The sequence below is a fragment of the Python bivittatus genome, unplaced genomic scaffold (genome assembly GCF_059951505.1).
Source record: "Python bivittatus isolate LINGU-HERP-01145 unplaced genomic scaffold, Pbiv_v1 ctg000970_np1212, whole genome shotgun sequence".
NCBI classification, from domain to species: Eukaryota; Metazoa; Chordata; class Lepidosauria; order Squamata; family Pythonidae; genus Python; species Python bivittatus.
Genome location: NW_028277121.1, coordinates 638,366 through 661,997, shown reverse-complemented (window position 1 = coordinate 661,997; position 23,632 = coordinate 638,366). Strand labels below are relative to the sequence as shown.

Below are 23,632 nucleotides of genomic sequence, written 5' to 3'. Positions count from 1 at the left end.
ATTATGTTTGTCATCTTAAAGTCTATCTGCTGGAATCCCAGACGGGGGCCTTGCAATATTAATTTTGACTTTGTCTGATGTCAGTTGCTTACTAAAGTGTAGCTTTACCTTTTAAATCAATTCATTTGCTGTTCCTTCTTCATCTGAACTTGAAATGAGATATTTCAGGTCTTTTTCCAATTTTTTTTTCACTTGTCTCTTATTTTGGAAACTGAATTAAACTCTGCAGTCTCACCACTAAAAATTGCATTTACCTAAATGTACTTTCTTTTCTTTTCTTTTTTTTTTTGGAGACAAATTGGGAGGTGAGCACTGGTGATAGCTAGTTGCTGTTAAATGTAGATATTTGACTTGGAATATTAATTGGATTGCAAAAAATGAAATAAAGAGTATGATGAATGTCCCAGCTACAAACCACACCACCTCCCAGGAGAATTCTGTTCGAGAAGTGTGGAGACATTTCTTTAAAACTGCACAATTCTTAAATCCTGTCATTTCAAATCAAACTACATACAGTGGGGCAAAAAAGTATTTAGTCAGCCACCAATTGTGCAAGTTCTCCCACTTAAAAAGATGAGAGAGGCCTGTAATTTTCAGCATAGGTATACCTCAACTATGAGAGACAAAATGGGAAAAAAAATCCAGAAAATCACATTGTCTGATTTTTAAAGAATTTATTTGCAAATCATGGTGGAAAATAAGTATTTGGTCAATATCAAAAGTTCATCTCAATACTTTGTTATATATCCTTTGTTGCCAATGACAGAGGTCAAACGTTTTCTGTAAGTCTTCACAAGGTTTTCACACACTTGCTGGTATTTTGGCCCATTCCTCCATCCAGATCTCCTCTAGAGCAGTGATGTTTTGGGGCTGTCGCTGGGCAACACGGACTTTCAACTCCCTCCAAAGGTTTTCCATGGGGTTGAGATCTGGAGACTGGCTAGGCCACTCCAGGACCTTGAAATGCTTCTTACGAAGCCACTCCTTCGTTGCCCGGGCGGTGTGCTTGGGATCATTGTCATGCTGAAAGACCCAGCCACGTTTCATCTTCAATGCCCTTGCTGATGGAAGGAGGTGTTCACTCAAAATCTCACGATACATGGCCCCATTCATTCTTTCCTTTACACGGATCAGTCGTCCTGGTCCCTTTGCAGAAAAACAGCCCCAAAGCATGATGTTTCCACCCCCATGCTTCACAGTAGGTATGGTGTTCTTTGGATGCAACTCAGCATTCTCTCTCCTCCAAACACAACGAGTTGAGTTTAGACCAAAATGTTCTACTTTGGTTTCATCTGACCATACAACATTCTCCCAATCCTCTTCTGGATCATCCAAATGCTCTCTAGCAAACTTCAGACGGGCCCGGAGATGTACTGGCTTAAGCAGGGGGACGCGTCTGGCACTGCAGGATTTGAGTCCCTGGCGGCATAGTGTGTTACTGATGGTAGCCGTTGTTACTTTGGTCCCAGCTCTCTGCAGGTCATTCACTAGGTCCCCCTGTGTGGTTCTGGGATTTTTGCTCACCATTCTTGTGATCATTTTGACCCCACGGGGTGAGATCTTGCGTGGAGCCCCAGATCAAGGGAGATTATCAGTGGTCTTGTATGTCTTCCATTTTCTAATTATTGCTCCCATAGTTGATTTCTTCACACCAAGCTGCTTGCCTATTGCAGATTCAGTCTTCCCAGCCTGGTGCAGGTCTACAATTTTGTTTCTGGTGTCCTTCGACAGCTCTTTGGTCTTGGCCATAGTGGAGTTTGGAGTGTGACTGTTTGAGGTTGTGGACAGGTGTCTTTTATACTGATAACAAGGTCAAACAGGTGCCATTACTACAGGTAACACGTGGAGGACAGAGGAGCCTCTTAAAGAAGTAGTTACAGGTCTGAGAGCCAGACATCTTGCTTGTTTGTAGGTGACCAAATACTTATTTTCCACCATGATTTGCAAATAAATTCTTTAAAAATCAGACAATGTGATTTTCTGGATTTCCCCCCATTTTGTCTCTCATAGTTGAGGTATACCTATGATGAAAATTACAGGCCTCTCTCATCTTTTTAAGTGGGAGAACTTGCACAATTGGTGGCTGACTAAATACTTTTTTGCCCCACTGTAGTTATCCCAATATAAACAATGAAAGCATTTGGTTGAATTCTAATTAAAATAACAAACCAACATGCACACTTTTTAAGAATAGGTTGCTCTTGTGTGGAGATGTGCAGGCATCGCAGTAGTTTAAATGGCATCTGTTGGATTGGTTTGTGTAATCAGGCTAAAGAAAGTGAGCCAAGCTGGTTGACTGGACATTTTCTCTGTAGTAAACAGCTGGAACTATTTGAGAGCAGGGAACAAGGAAGTGAGTGAAGAGTGGATCCCTGTAAACACCCATGTGTGGTTCTGTGTCAGAATCCTGAATTTGGCATTCTGATCATAAGTATCTCGCTGAACACTAATTGGAGTGACTTGGGAGTGTTTCCAATAATTTCTCTAATCCTTGTCGACAAATGGAGAAAGAAAAAGAATCTATATCTGGCTAAGAACTTTCTTATGTCTCGTTTCAACAGAAACATGGATGTGCTGGAAGTATTTTGACCAATGCCGTTTTCTTTTCTTTTGTTTATGAAAAGCAACAATATTTAGAAGCATTATTAGCATAGCAAAAAGGCAGCATCCGAACAATATTAGAGGCTTTTTCTGCATTAAAAGTAGGCAGAGCGTGCAGGACGCCTTTTCCTTTTCTCGACTACATTTACTCGTAGGCTGCGTGGAGAAGCCATTGTTGCAGATCAGTTGATTGTAGAATTGGACGGAAGCTTTCGCTTTGAATTCAGACGTGAAGAACCCAAGTTTGGGTTTGGATATTTCATCTGTTAGCTTAAATCCGAAGTAGCCCCTGATGTTGACTTTGTCAATATGATAAGCTGAAAAGGACAACAAAGCTCATGTTAATAGTTCATTTCTATATGAACTGAAAAGCTATTCTATAGTATTCGAAAAAACAAGTGTAAAAATTTCCAGCCTCCCTGGACTCCTGCAGTTAAAAAAAAAAAGTATATTGCTGTTATTAACAATAACTAACATTTTTTTCTAGAAGCTTTCATGAATTAGAGTAGGTCTTCATGTTCATTAAGATTTCTTGTCACACTACGTAGGTTAAGAAGCTCATGAGGGTAGAAGGGTTTGTGTTTCAGACAACCACTGCTTTGTTTATGGTCTCTAAAAGTAATTCTTACTGTCTCTCACATCTCCTTTTATCATTTCCTTCCTTTCCTCAAATAAGAGTTGTGTGTATTTTATAGGCATCTAGGCATCTGATGGACTATAGTCCTCAAAAACATATAATAGGTTTTTTAAGGTTTGACAACACAAGATTGTGGGTAATTTGCTGATGTGATATCTCTTAATATTTTCCCAGCCCTATTCTCTTGCCCTGTTCTGCTGTACCTCACTCCTTTTAATACCATTTGTTATCCCTCATGGTTAAAATATAGCGGTTTTGCAGAATTTCATAAACTTTTCATAAATCAACCCTTCCTTCAAGTTACTTAAGGTAATCTATGACTTTCACAATAGTCTTTTGAGATAGAGTAAACTGAAAAGACACTGACCTATTCCATAGCCACAGCTGAATAAGGATACAAAGCCAAGTTACATTAAACCTTGTTAGTTCACTGTTAGCAGAACAACCACTCCCTGGGATAAGGCTAAGTGGAACAAAGTGTAGTAATCAGAAAACTATACCTTTATTCACCCAGCCGCTTCAGATTTTTATGTTTGCATTTGTTAAAGTAAGAAGCAGTCAGCATCATAACCCTATAATGCCATGTCTTCCATTGTTAGTCTTGCCTTCTGACAATGTATCTCAAAGTCCAGGTGAAAAAAGGATACGATTACTGAAAATATATTGGTTATTGTTGTATTTTATTGCTCTGATTATTGTTTTGTAGATTTTGGTATATAAAGTTGCATGACTTACGTTCCACAGTGCGAGATAATAATCACCCATCTCAATTAAGTTTAACATTCCAAAGTTTGGTAAAAGGACAACTTTGGGCCATATTGAGAACTAAACACCAGGAGACAGAAAACAGTCTCCTAATGACAGGCCTGTCATTTCACAGCAGCACATCCTCGTAGGCAGCAGCATCCCCGGGGCAGGGTCAGAACAGGCAAGGTGGCTGTTACGGCATTGCAGTCCAAACCTTACCGCTTTTGTACATGCCTCAATTGCCATTTTGCCTGTTTTCCCCCACCCTGGTAGGTATTGCTACTTGGCAGAAGTTCAGACCCCAGCCTCTTCAATTCATGAGCGAGTAATGGGCAGAAGGGAAGAATTCAATTCATTTTTCTCCCATTTGGATGGAATAGTTTGGTATTTTTTTAGAAAGTTAATCAGCTGCATGATGAAAAATAATTGGCTTGGAAAACATGGTTGCTGAAGTCAGCTTTATAGCTGATGAACCAGGCTGTTTTGGGCAGGAATGTATAACTTCTGCAGAAGTGAACTACTTTTAGTAAGGGAGGGTGGTGTTTGGCCTGGAATTTCTGAATATAATGGGAACAATCTCTTTCAATTTAGGGCTCACCAGGAGTGCTAGACTATAATCCCATGCTCAGCCAGCACAACACACATAGTTTGACACATCCAGAGAGCAGTAGGGACAGGAAGGCTACTTTAGGACCTGAAGTGTAAGGAACAATCAAACACAATGCTGTTGTGTCAAACATGACACAAGTACGAATGAATCCTTTGTCCCCATTTTAGACATTGTAGGAGGGAAGCCATGTTAGTCTATTGTGGCCAAAAATCAGGAGGAGGTTGATTTTTGGCCACAAACTACAATCATTAATTGATAAGGTACCTGTAATTTGTCTCACATGTAACTGCCATCTGCATAATCAAGGTTATGCCTTTTGATAAAAAATGTTTAGTCTGAAAAGCTACTACCAGACTTCTGATCCCTGTTCCCATTTTGGTCTTTATGGCTAGAACTGGATATCCAGCTCACTCGTGCTACAGGAAAACCTTCTAACAATATTATTCCAGTCAATCAAAATAGTGCACCTTTCCCGTGTGTCTGTCTCAAGCCAAAATTTCATTCAACTCTAAGGTGCAAATTGAAATACGGAGATTCAATTAAGCAATCCTCTTTAAAGTGTACTGAACAAATGCACGGGGCACTTTTGTATTATTGGGGTGAGTTTCTTTTGCCATCCACTCACCTTTAAAGGCTTCCTGCACATATTTTTCAATATAGTATTTACGTAGCTCATCGTTGTCTTTGGACTGATCCTCTATCCCACTAGCTGTGAGATAAATATCTATATCGCCGTAATGCTTTTTAATCCAGTTCAGGGCTTTGCGTAATCCCCAAGGCACCACTGCTGAGCGAAGGGGGGAACTTAGGCAGGTGAAATCTTGCATTAGTTGAATGTCCTGATCAAATTCATACCGGCTCCCGTTTTTTGACTCGTAGGCCACAAATCGAGTGGTGAAATGATTCACAGCAATGAAATCGGCAGCCCCTTTGACAAGCTGCTTCTCTTCGTTCGTGAAAAAAGGCAAAGATGAACTGGAAAGGCCTTTGCTTTTTTTATAACCAAGATACTTTCTCATGGCTGGTGGATAGTCCCCTGTCTTCAACAGTGGATCTAAAAACCATGCCACTTCAAATTGGAGGAATCTGTCCGCTGCTTCCAAATGGGTATCAATATAAGGATTGGCGGGTTCCACCCAATCGCAATGCAGAGACAGAGATACCTGGCCCTGCTGGAAAGACCGATAGTGTTTATCATACACCTGCCAAGCCATGGCATGAGCTATCAACAAATTGTGAGCTGCTTGATAGGTATCATTACTGCTGCTGTTGTAAATATCACTGAATCGATTGGGCTCGTTAATTGTGATCCAAAATCTAACCAGGTCTCCAAATTCCTGGAAGCACTTTTCTGCATAAGCTCTAAATGCCTGGACAGTGGATTGATTCAACCATCCGCCATGTTGAAGTAAAGGACCTGGCAGGTTCAGTGACTGATAGGTTGGGTAGTACAAGGTGACCACAGGCTGCACATTGAGTTTAAGTATCTCGCTAATCAGACATCGATAATATCGAAGAACCTCCCGGTTAAGGGACAACATATCACCATTGGGGAGAAGCAGCGACCAATTGAAAGCGAATCTATAATGAGTGACCTTCATTCTTGACAGCAGTTCAAGTTGTGTTTTAATACTGATGAAGTCTGTACACTGAGCTGGCCGGGTTTTCAATTTCACTCCCTTCACCTGGTAGAATTTACCGTCTCCAGAGATGTTCCAGAGATACAGGTTGGGATCACAGAACTGGGGAGAGGAAGCTATGGATTCTGCCTGTAAATGAGAATTAATAAAGAATATTGATTTACATATTTGGCTTCCCTCTTGTCAGCCTTACCAAGTAGATCAGACAGGAAACACGAATAAACCAATTCTACTTTATTGTAAAGCTACATTAACAGAATCTTGCAAGTCTGAAAGTATCAATCTCCTGCCACCTCCTTTGCAGCCCGATAAACTAGGGAGGGTCCCTTCTGAGCCTCTTGCTCCACCCATTGTCTAGCTGCAGGCTATGCCCTCTCTTATCTGACCATTCCCTAGGCGGCATCTCTTTGCCCTGTCTCCCAAGATCTTCTTTCCAATACATCTAGAATTCATTCTTCTAGATTTATGAGATTGACAAGAGTAGTCGTAGCATGATCTGAACAGCATCCCAGTCTTTTCCTCTAAGGAAATACAGGATTGCCTCTAAGAGGAGGACATCTAGCATGGTCAAATAGCGCAATGCTGAGGCAACCTCTGCAGCTGCGGGTCTGTATGCCGATTCAACCATTGTGGGAGGTCATGGATGAAGGATAGGAAATTAATACATCTAGGCAAGGTCATATAAAAATATGAGTTGGGATGTTAATCTGCAAATGACATGATGGATTTCTTTCCATCAGATGCAGGTGAAGGTTGGGGTGTCCTGAATTAATGTTTGGACACAACAACATACTGGATGAAGGATAAGAAATCAGTATATCTAGGCAAGGTCGAAGTACTGGTGGATAGTTCATCCACATAGATGAATGGTATTCAACCTGTTCTGGAAGAGAGTGCATGTTCTTAAAAGAGAGATGGGGAACCTTTTCCAGCTGTCGCTTAACCACAATTCTGTATTACTCATCTTGCTACGCCTATGGAGGGTAACAGGTTTCTCAGTTGTGTCTTCTCCCATCTCCCGAACACATCTATGTCAGAAGAAGAATTGATAAGGAAAGGGTGTTTTCTGTAATGGCACTCCAGTATTGGGATAACCATACCTGAGACTTTCACTTGGCACTATCTTTACAGCCCCAACCTAATAATGGTATTATGGCTTGTGCGTTTTAGGAATGTGTTTCAAATTATATTTTAGAGTTTGATCATCTGATTTATGTTCTCCTCTTAATGGTGTATCAGTTCCATAGCAAATGCCTTAAAAACCTATTGTTTGGAGCAGCAGATTAGATATAGTGACTGATTTATAATGGATAATGTAACCATGAGGGATAGGAGCATTCTGACTTTAATATTTGCAACATTTTTGAACACTCTGCATCAACATGTTTTTAATTTTCATCCCCCCAAACAGTTGGGATGCTTACGTTAGTTTGCTTACCTTGATAACTGATTCTGTCACACCCCAGGAGAAATCCCAGGGAAACTGGCCATGGGAAGTCAGGGTCGATTCCTTCATAGGAAATCCATTCTCCTGAATGACTTGCTTATAATAAAAGGCAGATGACTTGGGAATCCGCTCCTTCTCTTTACTATCAAACTCTACATAAAACAAACCTCGTCTGTTGTTGAAAGCATGTTGCCATTCAAATCCATCCAGGAGGGACCAAGCCGTATAACCAAACACATCAATCTGATCATATTTAATAGCTGCATAAGATAAATAAAAATAATTGTCGAATTAAACCCAGACTATGACATACATACATCACAAACGTGAACCAGTAAGGGGGGAGGGGTTGAAGCAGGATTTCTCTTAGCAATTTCCTGATTTGTTCATCTAATTCCAATCTAAGGAATTATTTTTGATTGACAATTGTATGGACCAGCAACAGGGTAGGTGGGATCACATCAGTCCAGTCCACCATATACCTTTTCACTTTTCCCTTTTTTGTTATTTTTTTTTCCACCTCTGGTGAGCAGCTAAGGAAGGCATAGATTATTCTTGCCACCAACCTTTTGCTCTCAGGAACCCTTCCCGCTTTTAAAAATTATGGAGGACCCCAAAAAAGCTTTTGTTGGTATAGGTTACATTTATCAATATTTACCATATTAAAAATTAAGATTGACACATTTGTAGGATATTTATTTATTGAATCATGAAAAAAATATTAAATCCGTTAGATATTAATGTAAATAAAACATTTTTCATGATAAAACCCTATATTTTTTTAACAAAAATAATAATGAGATGAGGGACATTGTTTTAAATTTTTGCAAATATCTTCAATATCTGTCAAATAATTTTGATTTTGCAGACCCCTGAGTGGGTCTTGGGGGACCCCCCAGTGGTCCTTGGACCACACTTTAAGGAACGCTAATCTAGACTAATTGCCTCCAAGAGCTTTTAATTTAGGTCAAGGGGCTTGGGAGGCTCTCTCCTAATCTATCATCAACCACTTGACCCCAGATATTTCCTTCCAATAGGATCCCAAAGGGATTTTCTTTAGGACTGCAATGGGAGAGAAGGAAATTTGCATGCTTCAATTGGTTATTTTACCTATTGGCCTCTTAATTCAGTGTTCATCAACCTTGGCAGCTTGAAGATGTGTGGACTTCAACTCCCAGAATTCCCCAGCCAGCATAGCTCAATTCTGGGAGTTGAGGTCCACACATCTTCAAGCTACCAAGGTTGAGGAACACTGTCTTAGTTGATACTATCTATATTTAATACATTCTGCAAAGTTAGATATAGTGATGAATTTGCCATCACATGCAGTTGACTCCTCTGTTAGATTTTCCATACCGTCTCATTTAAGTGGCACTCTTTCAACATGACTGACCACTTTCAAATCCCCCAATCTCCTTACAAACCTTGCAACACCTTATTAATAAAGTTCTTCATCAAGTAAATAACCGTAGTATCTTCTGTTTTTACATCTTTATTGGTGAACCATCCATTTTCAGCAATCAAGATTCTAGGATTATTATATTCCAATTTAATCCAGTTCAGTATTCCCCTCAAGTCGAGTGAGAAAATTTGTCCCATTTTCGCCAGCTTGCCTGGAGGTATAAAATTATTTGGGCCAAAAGAAAATGCAAAGAAATCAGCGGTCCCTTTAAAAAAATTTTTTTCAGTTGGAGTAGCATTTGGTAGGAGAGATGCAAGTTCGATCTTCAGCTCTTCAGGATAATCTCCATCTCCATGTATTGGCTTGGCAAACCAGCCTAGCACTTTCTGCAATGACAGTTGACACTTTTTAATATCTAATTCATCATTGATTTTGTTTGGTTCAATCCAGTGGGATCCCAACGTGATTGATAAAAAACCTTTCTGATGGGGTCGAAAATGTTGGTTGTAATTATGCCAGACTTTTGCATGAGCCTAAGGAAGAAAAATACATTTGGAGTTTAAATATATTATACATGTTAGTTGCAGTTTTTGCAGAGCTACAAATATATTTGTTAGATGTAAATATTAAAATACATGTGTTTATTAATTATTGCTTATTAAGAAATCACAGCTTTTTAATGACAAAGACACTTGAGCTACCTTAAAGACAAAGACAAACAGGTTTATTGTGATATAGGACTTTATAAGCTAGTATTCAATTTATCAAATTAATTTCCTGAAAGCTCCAAGCACAATAAATCTGTTAGTTCATTCATTTGGAATTTATTGCTATAGAAATATTTTATTGGTCAGTAATTTCCAAGTGATAGGAATATATTCTTTCCATGAACTAAGCTGTATTCTTAGGAATAGAGTCAGAAATCTGGCTGGGAAGGGTTGCTGTGCCCCCCATCATCTAGTAAATGATAAATGATTTAACCCTGAATCTGTCCACAGTTAAAATGTCAGTCTCTCCCTTCAGTATCAGGACTCCCTCACCACTTGGGGCTGGTGGACATATTTGACTTTTAAGAACTTGTCTTCAGTGTTCTCACAAAGTGACTATAGGAACAGTTGGAGTACACCAGAGCAGTGTTTTTCAAACTTGGCAACTTTAAGATGTTGGACTTCAACTCCCAGAATGCATACTGTCTAGGGAATTCTGGGAGTTGAAGACCACACAACTTAACATTGCCTAGTTTGAAAAACACTAGAGGGTGAATGTAGAAGCCCCAAAACTGACTTTTACTTCCCAGGACCCTTCCTTTCGTCTTCTTAAAGCAGAAGGAAAAATGTTCAGACAATGTCCTGGGCTGCGGCGCACCCACCATTTTTTTACTTGAAACCCGTTCTCAGTTTTGCAGCATACCAGGTTTTCCACCAATTCATTTTTAATTCAAAGACTCTTTCAAAAATAAATAAAAGTCAGATGTGACAAGGAAGCGGCCACTGCACTTAGGGCACCTCAGGAGTCCATGATCATGAAAGTAAAACACTGTGGAAGAACAGCAGCACTTAAAAAAACGAAAAGCTCGTAGGAACGGGCTGAAGGTTGGTTATAAGGTTTCTGAGAAATGTATTTGATTTACAGGAGGCAATTTGACCTCTTCTTCCTAGGTAAAGGCAACTACGTGATTATTTGTGTGGTTTAAGTGTAACCCTTTGCTTTGGGATAAAGGGAGTGGCGCTTTACATACAAAGGAAATACGATAGGTGTGGGGTAAGACTTCTCCAACTCCAACATCAGTGACTCAGCAAAGCAAGCCCACTTCAACATTTATTTTGAAAGTTGTACCAGCCTAATATATCTCCTTCCCAAAGCAGGATGTAGCTCATTAAGAGTGGCAGGACAGGAACCGGAACTAGGACAGCTGTCAGCCTTGAGGAAACATTTCAGAATGATAAATGTGGAACAAACCAGTATCAACCCTTGTAGTTTCCAGCGTGATAATCTTTTTCGGAGCATTTATCCAAGGCCTCGACATTGACATTAACCTTTGAGATGGAAAATAACCCTGCTTCTACCATCAACAAGTGAATCACACTACTCATTAAACTTAATGAGTGGCTCTGCATCTGTCCTTTCTGAAAATAACATGGAGTAACTCTTACATGTGCTTCTCTAAATGCTTGGAGAGAAGGGGCAAGAGACACAGAGTTGACAGAAATAAACAGGGAGATGGTACCTAGTCTTGACTTGTACTTTGGAGTCCACAGAAGTTGCTCCAAGCTGGTGTCTTTCAGATACATTACTGCAACTCCCAGAGTTCCCAATCTTGTGGTCAATATGGAGAACTCTGGGAGATGTGATATCAAAATCAATTATAGAAGCCTAGATTCGTCTAACAACTTCTCCCCCCGAAATTGCTGCTTAATGTTTAATCTGTTTGACTCTTGATGACAAGGCAAGGAGTTAAGTAAACAATGGAACCAGAATCAATAAATGACAGTACAACCTAGTACTGACTGCATTAATTTTTGCATATCTTCTTGCTCCTCCTCAGTCAACTCACAGTAGTTAACTATTAGGAAAATTGAGTAATCTTATTTATTACTCGGAGAATAATATTATTCCCTAAAGTTGGGCAACGACGAGTAGGGCTTGCAAGATTTGGCCAACTCATCTAGAGCATGGCAGCTGTGTGTGGAAGCTAGGGATGATCAGAGTTGTAGTCCCCCATATCCAAAAGGGGTCAGATTTGGAAAAGCTGCATTACAAGCAGGATAGCAAATTTGGGGGCTATTCAACTTTGTGGGTTATTCAACACATTTGGAAAGTTATGAGCCTAATTTGGATCCAGTCACAAAATGGCTTCCCTGGAGAATTTGGCTACTGGCATATCGGCAGCCATGGCGGGAGTGATCAGTCCCAAAACATCCACTGGCCAGAAAATGCATGAGAGCGTTTTCCCCCACCATTCTCTCTTCCCACCCCCCAGAATGCTGTTTCTTAGTTCAGCTTCTTGTGGGGGGGGGGGGCAGTGGGGTGAACTTCCAAAGAAACCACTGAATGCATCAATCTTTTTTTTTTTTTAAGTTTATGTCAGCCCAGAGGTATTCTTGTAAATACCGTAAAGATAGGTTGGAGGGTGGTGTTTGACCTCCTTTCCGTTCTCTCCAAAGGCTGCCTGGATAGCAGAAAGGAAAACATGGCAGAATGGATGGCCATTTTTTCTTACCCAGGAAGGCCTGGCCCAAGTCCACCTGTTTTACCCACTGCATCTAACTAACGTATTTGTGCAGAAGTCCTACTCCTGCATCTGCTAGCACTTATGCTCAGATACGTGTGCGTACAACTACAGCCTTAAAACCCTTTCCAAATACTGTGTAAGTGGAAGATGCTATGTAACAGTTAATTATTGTTGACTGTTGATTAACAGTCTAAGCAGAGGCAATTGTTTATCTTGCACCACCTTCCCTATTGTGCAAGAGAAACTGGGCTAGTTAACCAAGTCCAATCTTTGACACTAACTAAGCCAAGGATCTACTCAAGACAATACCTTTCCAAGAAGCAAAGCTCTTACTCCAACTAGAAACCATGGAGCATGTACTAACTTCAGTGATTTTATCTGCATTATATTGTAAGCAAAAACAAGCACTTTTTACTGAGAAAACATATTTTAGACTCCTTCCTTCCTTCCTTCCTGGAACCCCATGGGGGGAAATAATTGGTGAGAAGAAAAATGGAATGGGATATCATAAAAATAACGCATCCAAAAACAGCAGCTTTTCACACATCTCCATTTGTTAATACGTCTCAAAGGTCTTCTGAGTTCTACTCAGCATCCAGTTGCTTTGCCCTGGGCTAACCTGACCACTTCTGGCATCAAAGTGCTATAGCAGAAGAACAATTACGACTCTACCTGCTTGGGTCAGTTGTGGAATCAAAGAATGTACAAAGCAGCAAGGCAGGTCTGCTTGTAAGACCCTTTTAGATTGTTTATCTGGACCTGCCTCCACCCAGAAAGATAAGTCTATAAGAGAACAGATGAGTTTTGCATATCCATCAAACAACTCCTACTTTATTACTTTGTGGGAAATGTTTAGTGAGCAAGAATTTAAGAAGTGAGTATTTGTCCTACAATGGCTTCATAATCCTTGAGATTTCTTTGTAGAATTCTTCCATATCTTATGATAAGGTAGAGGTAAATCATTCATTGGTCTGAAAGCACATAGTCAGATTAAATAAAGATCTCTTGCTTCAATGTTACTGCAGATACACAGCAAACCTGGTGATTGTTCTCCTAATTCAGTTATCAGCAAAATCTAGTCGTTGTGAAATTGGATGCTGACCACTGACTCCATTCTACCTGAGAAAGAAAAGCTGAGTTTGCACAGCATACCAAGCCATGGTTTGTCTTATTTATGATATATTGAATAAACCTATTATGGCTTAGGTTCACACAACATGCTAAGCCATACACCATTGTTATAGCCACAGCATTCTGTTCACACGTTTTCCCTCTCTCCCTAAGTGTTTTTGACACATTTAGGTCACTTCTGTTGTGGGAATTTGTCCTGAGGAAAGACTGATGCTTAATGGGCTGATAACATAACAGATGTAATGGATCCGTACTGAAGGTCCATCTAATTCAGCATCCTGTTACCCACAATATTCAGCTGGATGATCCTGCTAGGATCACACGTGGTCCATGAAAGCAATAGTCCCCTTTTGCTTCTGTTCCCCCACAACTGGTATTCAGTGATTCTGAACCTTAATGTTTCCATGTAATAATCAATATGAATAGCTATGACTAATAACTATTGACTGGGCTATCCTCCATATATTTAATTTTCAGAGCTAAGTTAGTGGGCTTTCCTACCTCTTGCATTAGATGATCACATCACCATTTTGCCAGCTGTGACAACTTCTAGAATGCTGACTTATCAGATCAATATTGTCCCAGCACACTTGGAAGGCACTGATGGAGAAGGCATCTCTGAGAAATTGTTTTGCTCAAATATTGTTTAATCTATTATTTCAGTTTGGGCTAGGCCTAGAGCAGCCCCCTTAACTTATCAAGCCAGTGGTGGAACAGGGCTTGGAAATGTTGCATGCCAATGATCTATCTGGAGGAGACGCCAACCTATCTTGTTGTCTCAGAGAAAGGACTTCAGTCATGTAGATTGGCATTCAGCTTCACTGCTGGCATGAGTCAGCTTGTTCGGCTGCACCCGAGGGAAGCAGACTAGATTAGAAGTCCAGGGCAGGCTCAGCTGAGTTCTGCCCTCCACCATTTCCTCAGCAGTTGTTTACCAGTCAGGTGTTTGTTATCCATCCATTCAAACAAGTCCTGCCAGACGACAACAGTGGTGCCAGTGTGCATCAATAAGCAGAGGAGATAGGTTCAAAGGCGATAGGTGATCCCTGCTACAGTGCATGGATGATCCGGCAGCTCCTCTGCACACTCCCTCACTTAGATGCCTTTTCCCAGAATGCTGTGATGTGCTGGCAAGGAAGTGTCCAAGTCCAAGTAGCCACTTAGCCAGCAAAAATCAAGCAATTAGGATGACTTTGCCTCCACAGATGCAGTCTCTAAATGTCCTTGCAACTATTTTAATTTGAATATATCTTTTTTAAAAAATACCAGTGTGGGGGTTAAACTCACAAAACAGACATACCCTTCCTGTGTGGGAAAAAGTCCTTAATAGACTTGTCCATATAGTTAACAACCCAACAATATGGAAGGGATTTCTCATTGCTGCCTTCTGGGGTGTTCCTCTCCCCACCACTGGCCCCCAAGTCTAGTTCACAAACGGGGCATTTTCTGGAGGTCTCCCGTTCAACTACTAAGTAGGATAAGCAGGCTTGAACCTGCTTTGTTTCCAAACCCAGAGAAAGTCAGTGAGGTGCTACAAAGTAGGACATTCAGAAAACGTCCAAGTGACTCCTTTCAGTGATGTTGGCAAAACAATTTTTATCTGATTTGATCACCTGCTGACAGGTAGAGAGAACCTCACCAACCAACTTCAAATGGAGTTCAAAACAAGGTAAAGGGTAAAGTCTTTGTGGACTGCAATGTAACTTCTGCTAGAAGCCATGAACAGAGTTTTCTTACCAAAAATACAGAAGTGGTTTACTGCTGCCTTCTTCAAGGATGTCTTTTAACTTCCAAGTGTAGCCTACAGCCCTGGGAATCCAGGTCCCATCCAAGTACTAACCATGTTTGACCCTGCTTAGCTTTTCAAGATCCATCCGAAACAGGTAGACATTGCCCCATACACACACACAGAGAAAACAGGTTGCCACAAAACAGCAACACGTGTTGTTTTAATTTCCACTTGGCATCTAAGATGATTTTGTTTTGGAATCAACAAATCTGTGTTTCCTGTGGCAGCTCTACCATTCTTTCTCATCTTGAATATATTTTTCACCTTTCTTATATAGAAAGGCTTATAAATGTGAGGAATGAATGAATGAATAAAATGTTCAGCTTTAAAAAAAAAATCAGTTTTTTATTTTGGTTTTTAAATGAAACACACTGTAAGGGTTGTGGAAGGGCATCCACATCGGTCTGGAAAATAGACAAGAGCTTGCATCTCATTTCCTCAGACCAAAATGAGACCAGCCCTGGAAATTCCTCACATCTTTCAAATGCAACCAAGTCCATTGCTTCTTGTCTAAATTTATTGGCTTGAGGGATCTAGTTTTTAGGGAGCATTTGGGGGGGGGGGTTGAAGAGCAAAATGGGTGCAGGAGTGCCTGCCAGCAGCACCCCCTTCCAGCTCCCTCCTCCCTCAAAGATAGGAGCTTTATGAGCTACAGGAGGGATACCAGCAGGCACCCCTGCTCTAAATCTTGTGATGCTAGCCACACAGTGACTAACCATGATTGATTGATTTATATATGTATTTATATTTCAAATTTGTCACTGCCCATCTCACTACTGAGCGATGGTTTACAGTAAAAACGGAATAAATATGAATTAAAATAAATAAATATTGATTAATTAAAATACACTACAACAACAAACTTCCTATATAATACTTCCAAGAGGCTGATGTTAATTAGGTGTTAATAAACTTGGGGAGCGTCTTTAAGGCACCAGCCATCCCCAGGGTTGGTTGTATCTCTTCTTGCCCCATGCAAGTTGGCAGAGCCAGGTCTTCAATTCCTTCCAGAAAATTGGGAGAGTAGGGGCCCGCCTCACCTGTGGGGGGAGAATATTCCATAGGGTGGGGGCAACGGCAGAGAAAGCTCTCCTCCTGGGACCCTCCAGTTGACATTCTCTCGCTGACGGGATCCGTAACATTCTCTGCCAGACCAGGTGGGATGGGTTGACGTAATGGGGGTGAGACGGTCTCTCAGGTAACCTGGACCCATGCCATGTAGGGCTTTAAAGGTGATAACCAACACCTGAATTGGACCCGGAAGCAAACTGGAACCTAATGCAGCTCCCGCAGCAGAGGTGTTACATGTGCTATCCTTGGGGCACCTAAGAGTGCCCGCATGGCTACATTTTAAACCAGTTGTAGCTTTTGGATATTCTTCAAGAGTAGCCCCATGTAGAGTGCACTGCAATAGTCTAAACAAGAGTTGACCAAGGCATGAATGACAGACTGGAGGGACTCCTGATCCAGGAAGGGGTGTAACTGGCGCAAAACATGAAGCTGAGCAAAGACCCTCCTGGCCACGACTGCCGCCTGCTCCTTGAGCAGGAGTCGTGAGTCCAGGAGGACCCCCAGATTACGTACCAAGTCTGTCTGGGGCAGGGCAACCTCATCGAGAACCAAAGATGGTAAACTCCCAGATACAGAGAAGCCTCCAACCCAGAGCCACTCCGTCTTACTAGGGTTCAGCTGAAGCCTGTTGTTCCCCATCCAGAGCCCCACAGCCTCCAGGCATCATGAAAGGGTAGTCACAGCACTTAAGCATTTGCTTAACTAGATACAAAATGTTCGGTTCATGCACTGTGGTGGGCCATAACCATGGCTGACCAATCATGGTGGCCGATTCCATGCCTCCTGGTAAGTCCAAATGGATCACTTTGGGGCTAAAATCTGTGGTCCTCCCATGAACAGCACATTATGATTTGCACCTTCACATGCAAAGAAGGTGATGTGACAATATGCAATTTTGGTACGTAGTTGACTTTGGATTCCCATGAGCACATTATTCTTTGAAGTTGCAGCCACTGAATAATGAACATGCAGATGAAAGCTAACCAGCCCCTACCTCCTTCACATGTACTTTTTGTTCAGCCACATGGAAGAATCTTTTCTAGGGACTGTTCCTGAAATTCTTCCATCACCTGGATGACAGGTAGATTTTGTTTCTGAATCTTACACATCAGCATTAGAGAAAACATCCATATCTATACAGACAGGCTACAATTTTTTTCCAAGTGCATGCTACTTCTCTGTTTTGAAGACTGATTTAAAGGCTAAAGGAGAATGGAATAACTGTGTTTTAGACTTCTTTCAAGACTCTCTACTCTGTCAACCTTTTAGGAGTATGACTGTCTCCAGCATCATCAGCACTTTAGTTCTACAGTCCAAACTACCAATCTGGGGTGGGAAAAAGAGTGTGAAAAAGGGAACATGACAGCTCCAGTTGTGATATTGTTTGTATTCTTGTGCCAGAGGTTCAATTTTGGTGAAGCATGCAAGGTAGAAGATGAGTAGTTTTAACCTTCAGATCTAAAGTATATATTGTATACCGCCCAGAGTCACTCCCTGAGTGAACTGGGCGGTGACTAAATTTGAAATATAAAATAAATAAATTAGTTTTAATTGGTGAGTGGCAGGCAGGATGGGATTCATGTATGAGATCTAATTGCAATACAAAAATCTGCAACATCTCTTTAGAGTGTGGTTATTCTTTCTCTTCTAAGGGACTAAGTTATCTAGGGAAGTATAAGTTTCGGAAAGAATTCAGTTCTGATTGGAAGCAGTATTGATTATCTGTAATAAAAGCTACCTTGAACAGAACAAAGGTTATCCTGATACAGCACCTCTGTTCACATATGATGCCATGTCAGTGTGATGGCACCATGCTTCCATTCTACTAAGCAACAGAGAAACCTAAAAAAATGCAGACTATGTGGGTTTGATGCAATCTTTGAATTAGCACTCTGATTTTATAAACATTCAGACACAGAAAGTAACATCTTTGGGGAGTACAATTCAAGTGAGAGGGAAATACCTTAAATGAAAGAAATACCTGGAAGCAGAACAAGCTTGACGTCATATTGAAGTTCTTAAATATTGACATGTTTATCTTCAAACAATTAACAAGAATGTGTGAGATTAGCAGAGTGGCCACAATCTGCAATGAGATTTTATCACCCCGGAATTATGTGTTCCTTGAACTGGGATTCTAGAAAGATCAGTTATGTTTTTTGGGCTCATCAAATAATCTCAACATTTCTAGAGTTCTGATTATGAAAGGACAAAAGGAAAATGCAAAATTTTCAGTAGACAAACAAGAATCAGGGATGTATTCCAACTAAAATATAGCACTGTTAAAATTTCTGTAAGAAAGCAAGAAATACATTTCATGTGCAAAGATTGTATAGAAGCATTACCTGTCCTCTTCCTACTATCACCTTTCATTCTTATAACTTCCTTTCCTACTATTATTTGCTGCAGTAATAGTTTCCCTCTTAAAGCAAAATTTTCCTCTGCCATACCTTGATCAGGTTATGTCCTACCACGTAGACGGCGTCTTCACGCCTCTCTCCGGGAGCATGAAGCCCTGTGCCATACCCATGCCAAGCAATTAGATAAGGATTGTGGATTGTAATCCAGTACTTCACACGATCTCCAAAGACTTGGAAGCAAAAAGTGGCATAATCATTGAAAATAGCAATGAGGGAGTCATTTTCCCAGCCCCCATATTTTTCTTGCAATGCCCAAGGCAAATCCCAGTGGTAGAGAGTGACTATAGGCTCAATATGTCTGTGGATGAGAGCGTCTATGAGACGGTTGTAGTAGCTGAGTCCTTTTTCATTGACAGCCGTTACCATCCCAGTAGGAAATAGCCTTGGCCATGAAATGGAAAAGTGGTAGGAAGAAACTTTCAAAAAACTCAGAGCAGTTAAGTCTTTTTCCAGAAAAGTGTAGCTGTCATTCGAGTCCTCCATTCTGGAAGCATCCTGGAGGTATGAAGGAAGGAAGTGTTCCCATATTGAGGGACCCTTTCCATCGTTGTGCTGACTCCCCTCCACCTGAAACGCACTGGTCCCCGCTCCCCAGAGGAAATCTGGAGGAAACGTGTCATACAGAAACAACTGCGTTTCATTCACAGGACTTAAATTGGGGTCCTTTTCCCACACAGAACTGCCATTCCTGTGAAATCCAGGAATGGACTGTATGAAAACGAAAGCCCATAAAGCTACAGGTCCTTCCAGATGCCAGCAAGCCATTGTATACTTCTGGAGCAGATGCTAAAAGTCACATTTCTTTTTTGCTGAAAATTGATCCCTGGATTCCTGCTGCATAGCTTGTCTTCATTCGCCCCTCGTCCCTGAAGTGTCTTATCAAAGCTTCGGTAAAAAGCTTGTGACTACAGAAGCCTTGTTAATAATTAGCCTGAACTACAGGACTTAGGATCAAGCATGTGTTCTGCTTTTTACTGCCACCGGGGAATGCCAGTGGGGTATCTCGCCCTGAATGCTTCTCTGTCAATTTATATCTGCTTCTGAATGTGTGAAACATCCGTTGTAGTAGCTTTAGCTGTCAGGAGCTGCTAACTGTTGATTCGATTATATTTAAGGGAATAGAAAGTAATTGCATTTGAGACACAATGGCCTCAAATAAGGAATCATTTGCCACTTTTTAACCTGTGCTCAGTCAGAGAAAAGGGCAGCTGTAAGGGCAAAAGCTGCAGCAGGTAACAAAAAATCTTCAGTAATGCAGCAGTTTGTATCTCTGGATGTTGGAACCGTATGTGGTCTTGGCAGTATCTGCACAAAAGCAGATGGGTGTCAGTATCTCCAGGATGCTATAATTGGCTTGAATGTATATGTATGTACGTACACCTCAAAACAAGCCAATCCTCATTTTCCCCCCACTCCATCAGTTGAGGCAGAAAACTGATCTCTTCAAATCTGACCTCAGTCAAACCCTTGTCCATTTGCCATGATTCATAAGTGATGTTATTATAATTTTTTCTTTGGAGTATACATTTATTTATTTGTCAAATATGTAAGGCTGCCTGACTTCATAAAGACTCTGGGCAGCATACATTAAAATGGAACAGGAAATAATATAACAGGAAACAGGAAACAACTTCACAGATAGCAAATTAAAACAAAACAGGTAAGTTGCAATTCTGCTTGTTCATTACTCTGGAGAATTAATACAAAGATGGCTCTCTGCTAAAGGGCAGGTATGAGGCTGTGGTATGAAATGTGTCCTGCAGATTTTATCAACATATCTCCCCACCTCTTCTATCCTTTATAAGAGGCTATCCTGGAATAGACATATACAATTGCTACCCTCCATGACATGTTTTCCAGCATGCTTTAAACAAAGGAAAAAAGTCAGAGGGCTTCTGCAATAGGCAGCTTGGGATCTCCAGCCTTCCACCCTACCACCTGAGATGTGGCCAAGCATAATGTGGCTATGTTGTGTGAACTCACTTGCTAGAAACTCTCCAGGCTTTGGACAGAGATACTCCACATTATCTCCAGAGCGAGGGACACAAAAGCAAAAGTAACCTCCCCGTTCCCCCTGCCCCATCCAAGGATTGAATAGGGTACTTTCTGAATGGAACCGTAAAGCAAGTTTTCTGTTCTATCCGGGTCAACTATGAATCAGTGTTAATATTCTTATCTCCTCTCTTTTGAAGACAGAACGATTGAATCCGTTCCGGTTTTGTGTTGCAAATGAGGTTAATGAATACCTTTTATAAATATGAACTGGGACCATTCTGAATGGCAACAGGATTTTCCTTCCAGGTAAAGACCTCCCAAGCGATGGGGGTGCCTGGGTGTGTGATTTACAGCTTTTGCAGCCCTTTATCGTCTTTTTCCAGAAGCCCCTCCAGCTCTTTGGCGTTTCAGCTCCTCCAGCCCAGCCAACGCTGGCCGGTGCTCATGGCGAGATGCCCCTGAATGTCCAAAGGTGACCAACTGACTTCCTCCTGAGGCGCTCTTGATGGCGCCGATCCTACTTGACCAGGACCGGTCCGGGGCGGCGGTCAGGACAGGGAGGCCTGAGCTCTAGCGTGGCCTGGGGCGCGAGGCCGGCGGGGCGACCCGGGGCCAGCCCCCCTCAGCCCCAGGAAAGGGGCGGCCACGGCAGGCCCCGTCCGGATCTTGCCAAGAAACCGCAGGGGTCGGTCCGGGCAGTCGCCAGGGGTCAAGACTGACTGGAAGGCCTGTCTGTCTGTCCACCTCTCCATCCACCTCCCTATCTATCCGTCCGTCCATCCTGGTTTAACTAGAGCCACCCCGTCTGGGCTGCCACCCTCGGCGGGCACGGCAGGGCTCGACCTGGAGGCTCTCTGGGGTTGCCCGGAGAGCGGCGGCCTTTCTCCGGCGTCCGCGTTCAGACACGGCCCGCTCCTCCTCGCGGCCGGCGCCGCTCCCCCGAGAGCCCGGGGCGGGAGAGCCCCGTCCCGCCGCAGGCCCCGGGGGGGGGCCCAGCCCGACCCCCCCGGCGGCCTCCGCCTCGCCCACTTCCGACGTCGTGACGGGATCAGCGCGCGCGCCGCGGCCTCGCCGTTGGCGCGAAGATGGCCCCGCGCGCTGCCCGGCCGTCGCCGCGGCCGTTGGGGACGTCGTGAGCGCCGGGAGCCCGTCTGGCCGGAGCATGGTGAGCGCGCGCGGGCCCGGCGGCGGCGGCGGCGGCGGCGCCCGCGCTGCCCCTCGGTGCAGGCGGGGATGGGGGGGTTGTTCTCGGGCGCTGTGGGGGGCTTAAAGCGGGGAGGGGGCGTCAGGACTGCTCCTGCTCCTCCCGGTCGGCATGTGGCGGGGAGAATGCGGCCTCGCCCTCCTGCCCCTTCCCTCCCTCCCTCCCTCCGCGGCGCCCAGGCCCCGCCGCCTTAACGCCTCGGGCTCGATTCGGAAGAGGCCCCGGTTTCCGCAAGGGTCAGCCCCGGCCCTCTCGCTTCCGAAGCCGCGGTGAGGAGGGTCAGTCCGGCCTTCCCCGTGTCCGTCCACCCTTCTTGTTCCGAAGCCCCCCGAAAGAGGAAGGGCACCAAGAGGCCAGCCGCCCCTTCGAGTCCGGGCTTGCTTTCCAAGGCGAAGCAACCCCGCCTGACTGCAAAGGGAGGCCCGGCCTCGGGCGGACGGGCACCGGCTGGCCACGCTGAAAGGAGTTCGCGCCCTTTCCAGCAGCCGTCGCGGCCCCCCGTTCCCTGCCGGCCCGCTGACCGAGGATGCCGAAGCTGCGGTTCAGGGTGTCGTCGCAGGTTTTTCCCCTCCCAGCAGCAGCGAAGTGACACACACACGCACGCACGGGAACAAATTCAGCTGCAACGCAACGCTGCCCCGCACACGCTTGATTTCATATATGCAAATCCCACTGAAGTCTTTCACGTGCGCAGAGGAAGGTGGATATGTGTTTGAGATGCCTGTTTAAATAGAGACACCAAAAAAATGCTATTTTTAGAGGACTCTCTTGCTAAGAGCCTGTAAAGTAATCCATTCTTTCTGCGTGATCTGCTTTAAAAGCAGAGGAAGTCACTGCGGCCTAGTTATTTTCTTAAGACAGAGTGGCCTCAAGAGAAATAATCCTCTTAACCATCTTATCTGTCTAGCCAAAGGTACAGAGAACCATTATTTATGAGACTTTCTGGGCACATATCCTAAGATGGGTATATTTCTACTGATGTGAGCATGGCTTTTAAACACCTCCAATCACAGCACTTTGGTTCTGATATTCCCCCGCTATTCAAAAAAGTATGTGCATAGCTGTGAATGTTTGCGTTCCTTAAATATTCTTTAAGCAATTCGTGTCATACAGAAAATCCGATAGAACTTTTTTTTCTTCTTCAAAAAATCAACATCAGTTATCTTTCTGGGGGAAGGAAAGATAATTAGTAAAATAGTTTCTTTTAAGAAAAATAATGCATCTTCTCAACCTTCCTGGTTTGGGGATGAACTAAAATATTGATGATTAGTTTTGGTTTCACATGTTGTATGAACTGAGCCAATTCTGGTTTACTTTATATAAGCCATAGCTTAATGCAATGTGTGAATCTAGCCAGTATATGCTTATATAACTACAGTTTTAAAAATTAAAACTGCATGCAGCGTCTTCTTGCAAATATTATAGAATTACTTATAATTAGCTGATTAGAAAGAGAATATACTACTTAACTGATAATTCAGTTGAACATGTAGTGGAGCTACTTCTGAAGGACTATGTTATGACTTTTCATAAAAGAAAGTATTTCCCAAGTAGGAATTGTTAGTCACTGGCCACACCTTCTTTCCCCATAAAACCACCAAGTTGGCTTTCTTTTGCTCCCCTTTCAATGGCTTCTGTTAAGATGGCTGCCATATCTGGGGACAGAGATTATAAGCAGGTATCAAGTTAGATGGCAGTTTCAAAAA

At 42.7% G+C, this 23,632-nt stretch overlaps 2 protein-coding genes across 4 annotated transcripts in view; one reads left to right on the top strand and one right to left on the bottom strand.

Annotated features, from left to right (window-relative positions):
• Positions 1–1,998: 1,998 nt before the first annotated feature.
• On the bottom strand, positions 1,999–21,680 carry KLB (klotho beta). Of its 2 annotated transcripts, none has more exons than XM_088131170.1 (6): positions 20,711–21,680; positions 18,758–20,032; positions 9,107–9,617; positions 7,674–7,942; positions 5,221–6,364; positions 1,999–2,918 (listed from the first exon to the last, which is right to left on the bottom strand). In XM_088131170.1, the coding sequence occupies exons 2-6, from the start codon at positions 19,490–19,492 to the stop codon at positions 2,521–2,523; spliced, it is 3,057 nt and encodes a 1,018-aa protein (XP_087987296.1). In that variant the 5' UTR covers positions 19,493–20,032; positions 20,711–21,680; the 3' UTR covers positions 1,999–2,520. The 2 variants fall into 2 exon arrangements, with proteins under 2 accessions (XP_087987296.1, XP_087987297.1); XM_088131171.1 differs by having other exon boundaries at positions 20,974–21,680.
• Positions 21,681–21,699: 19 nt separating this feature from the next.
• The window catches only part of RFC1 (replication factor C subunit 1), a 46,148-nt gene continuing 44,215 nt past the window's right edge, over positions 21,700–23,632 (top strand). For both annotated transcript variants that reach the window (XM_088131169.1, XM_088131168.1), the window contains exon 1: positions 21,700–21,887. In XM_088131169.1, coding sequence (XP_087987295.1) covers positions 21,885–21,887 — 3 coding nt within the window. In that variant the 5' untranslated portion in view covers positions 21,700–21,884. The remainder of the gene's footprint in view (positions 21,888–23,632) is intronic.

Excerpts from the sequence above, each read along its gene's own strand:
- KLB (XM_088131170.1), bottom strand. The coding sequence starts at position 19,492 with ATGGCTTGCTGGCATCTGGAAGGACCTGTAGCTTTATGGGCTTTCGTT. Across the intron at positions 9,618-18,757 it reads TAGGACATAACCTGATCAAG|GCTCATGCAAAAGTCTGGCA; the intron begins GTATGGCAGAGG and ends TTTCTTCCTTAG. Across the intron at positions 7,943-9,106 it reads TATTAATAAGGTGTTGCAAG|CTATTAAATATGATCAGATT; the intron begins GTTTGTAAGGAG and ends TATCTTATGCAG.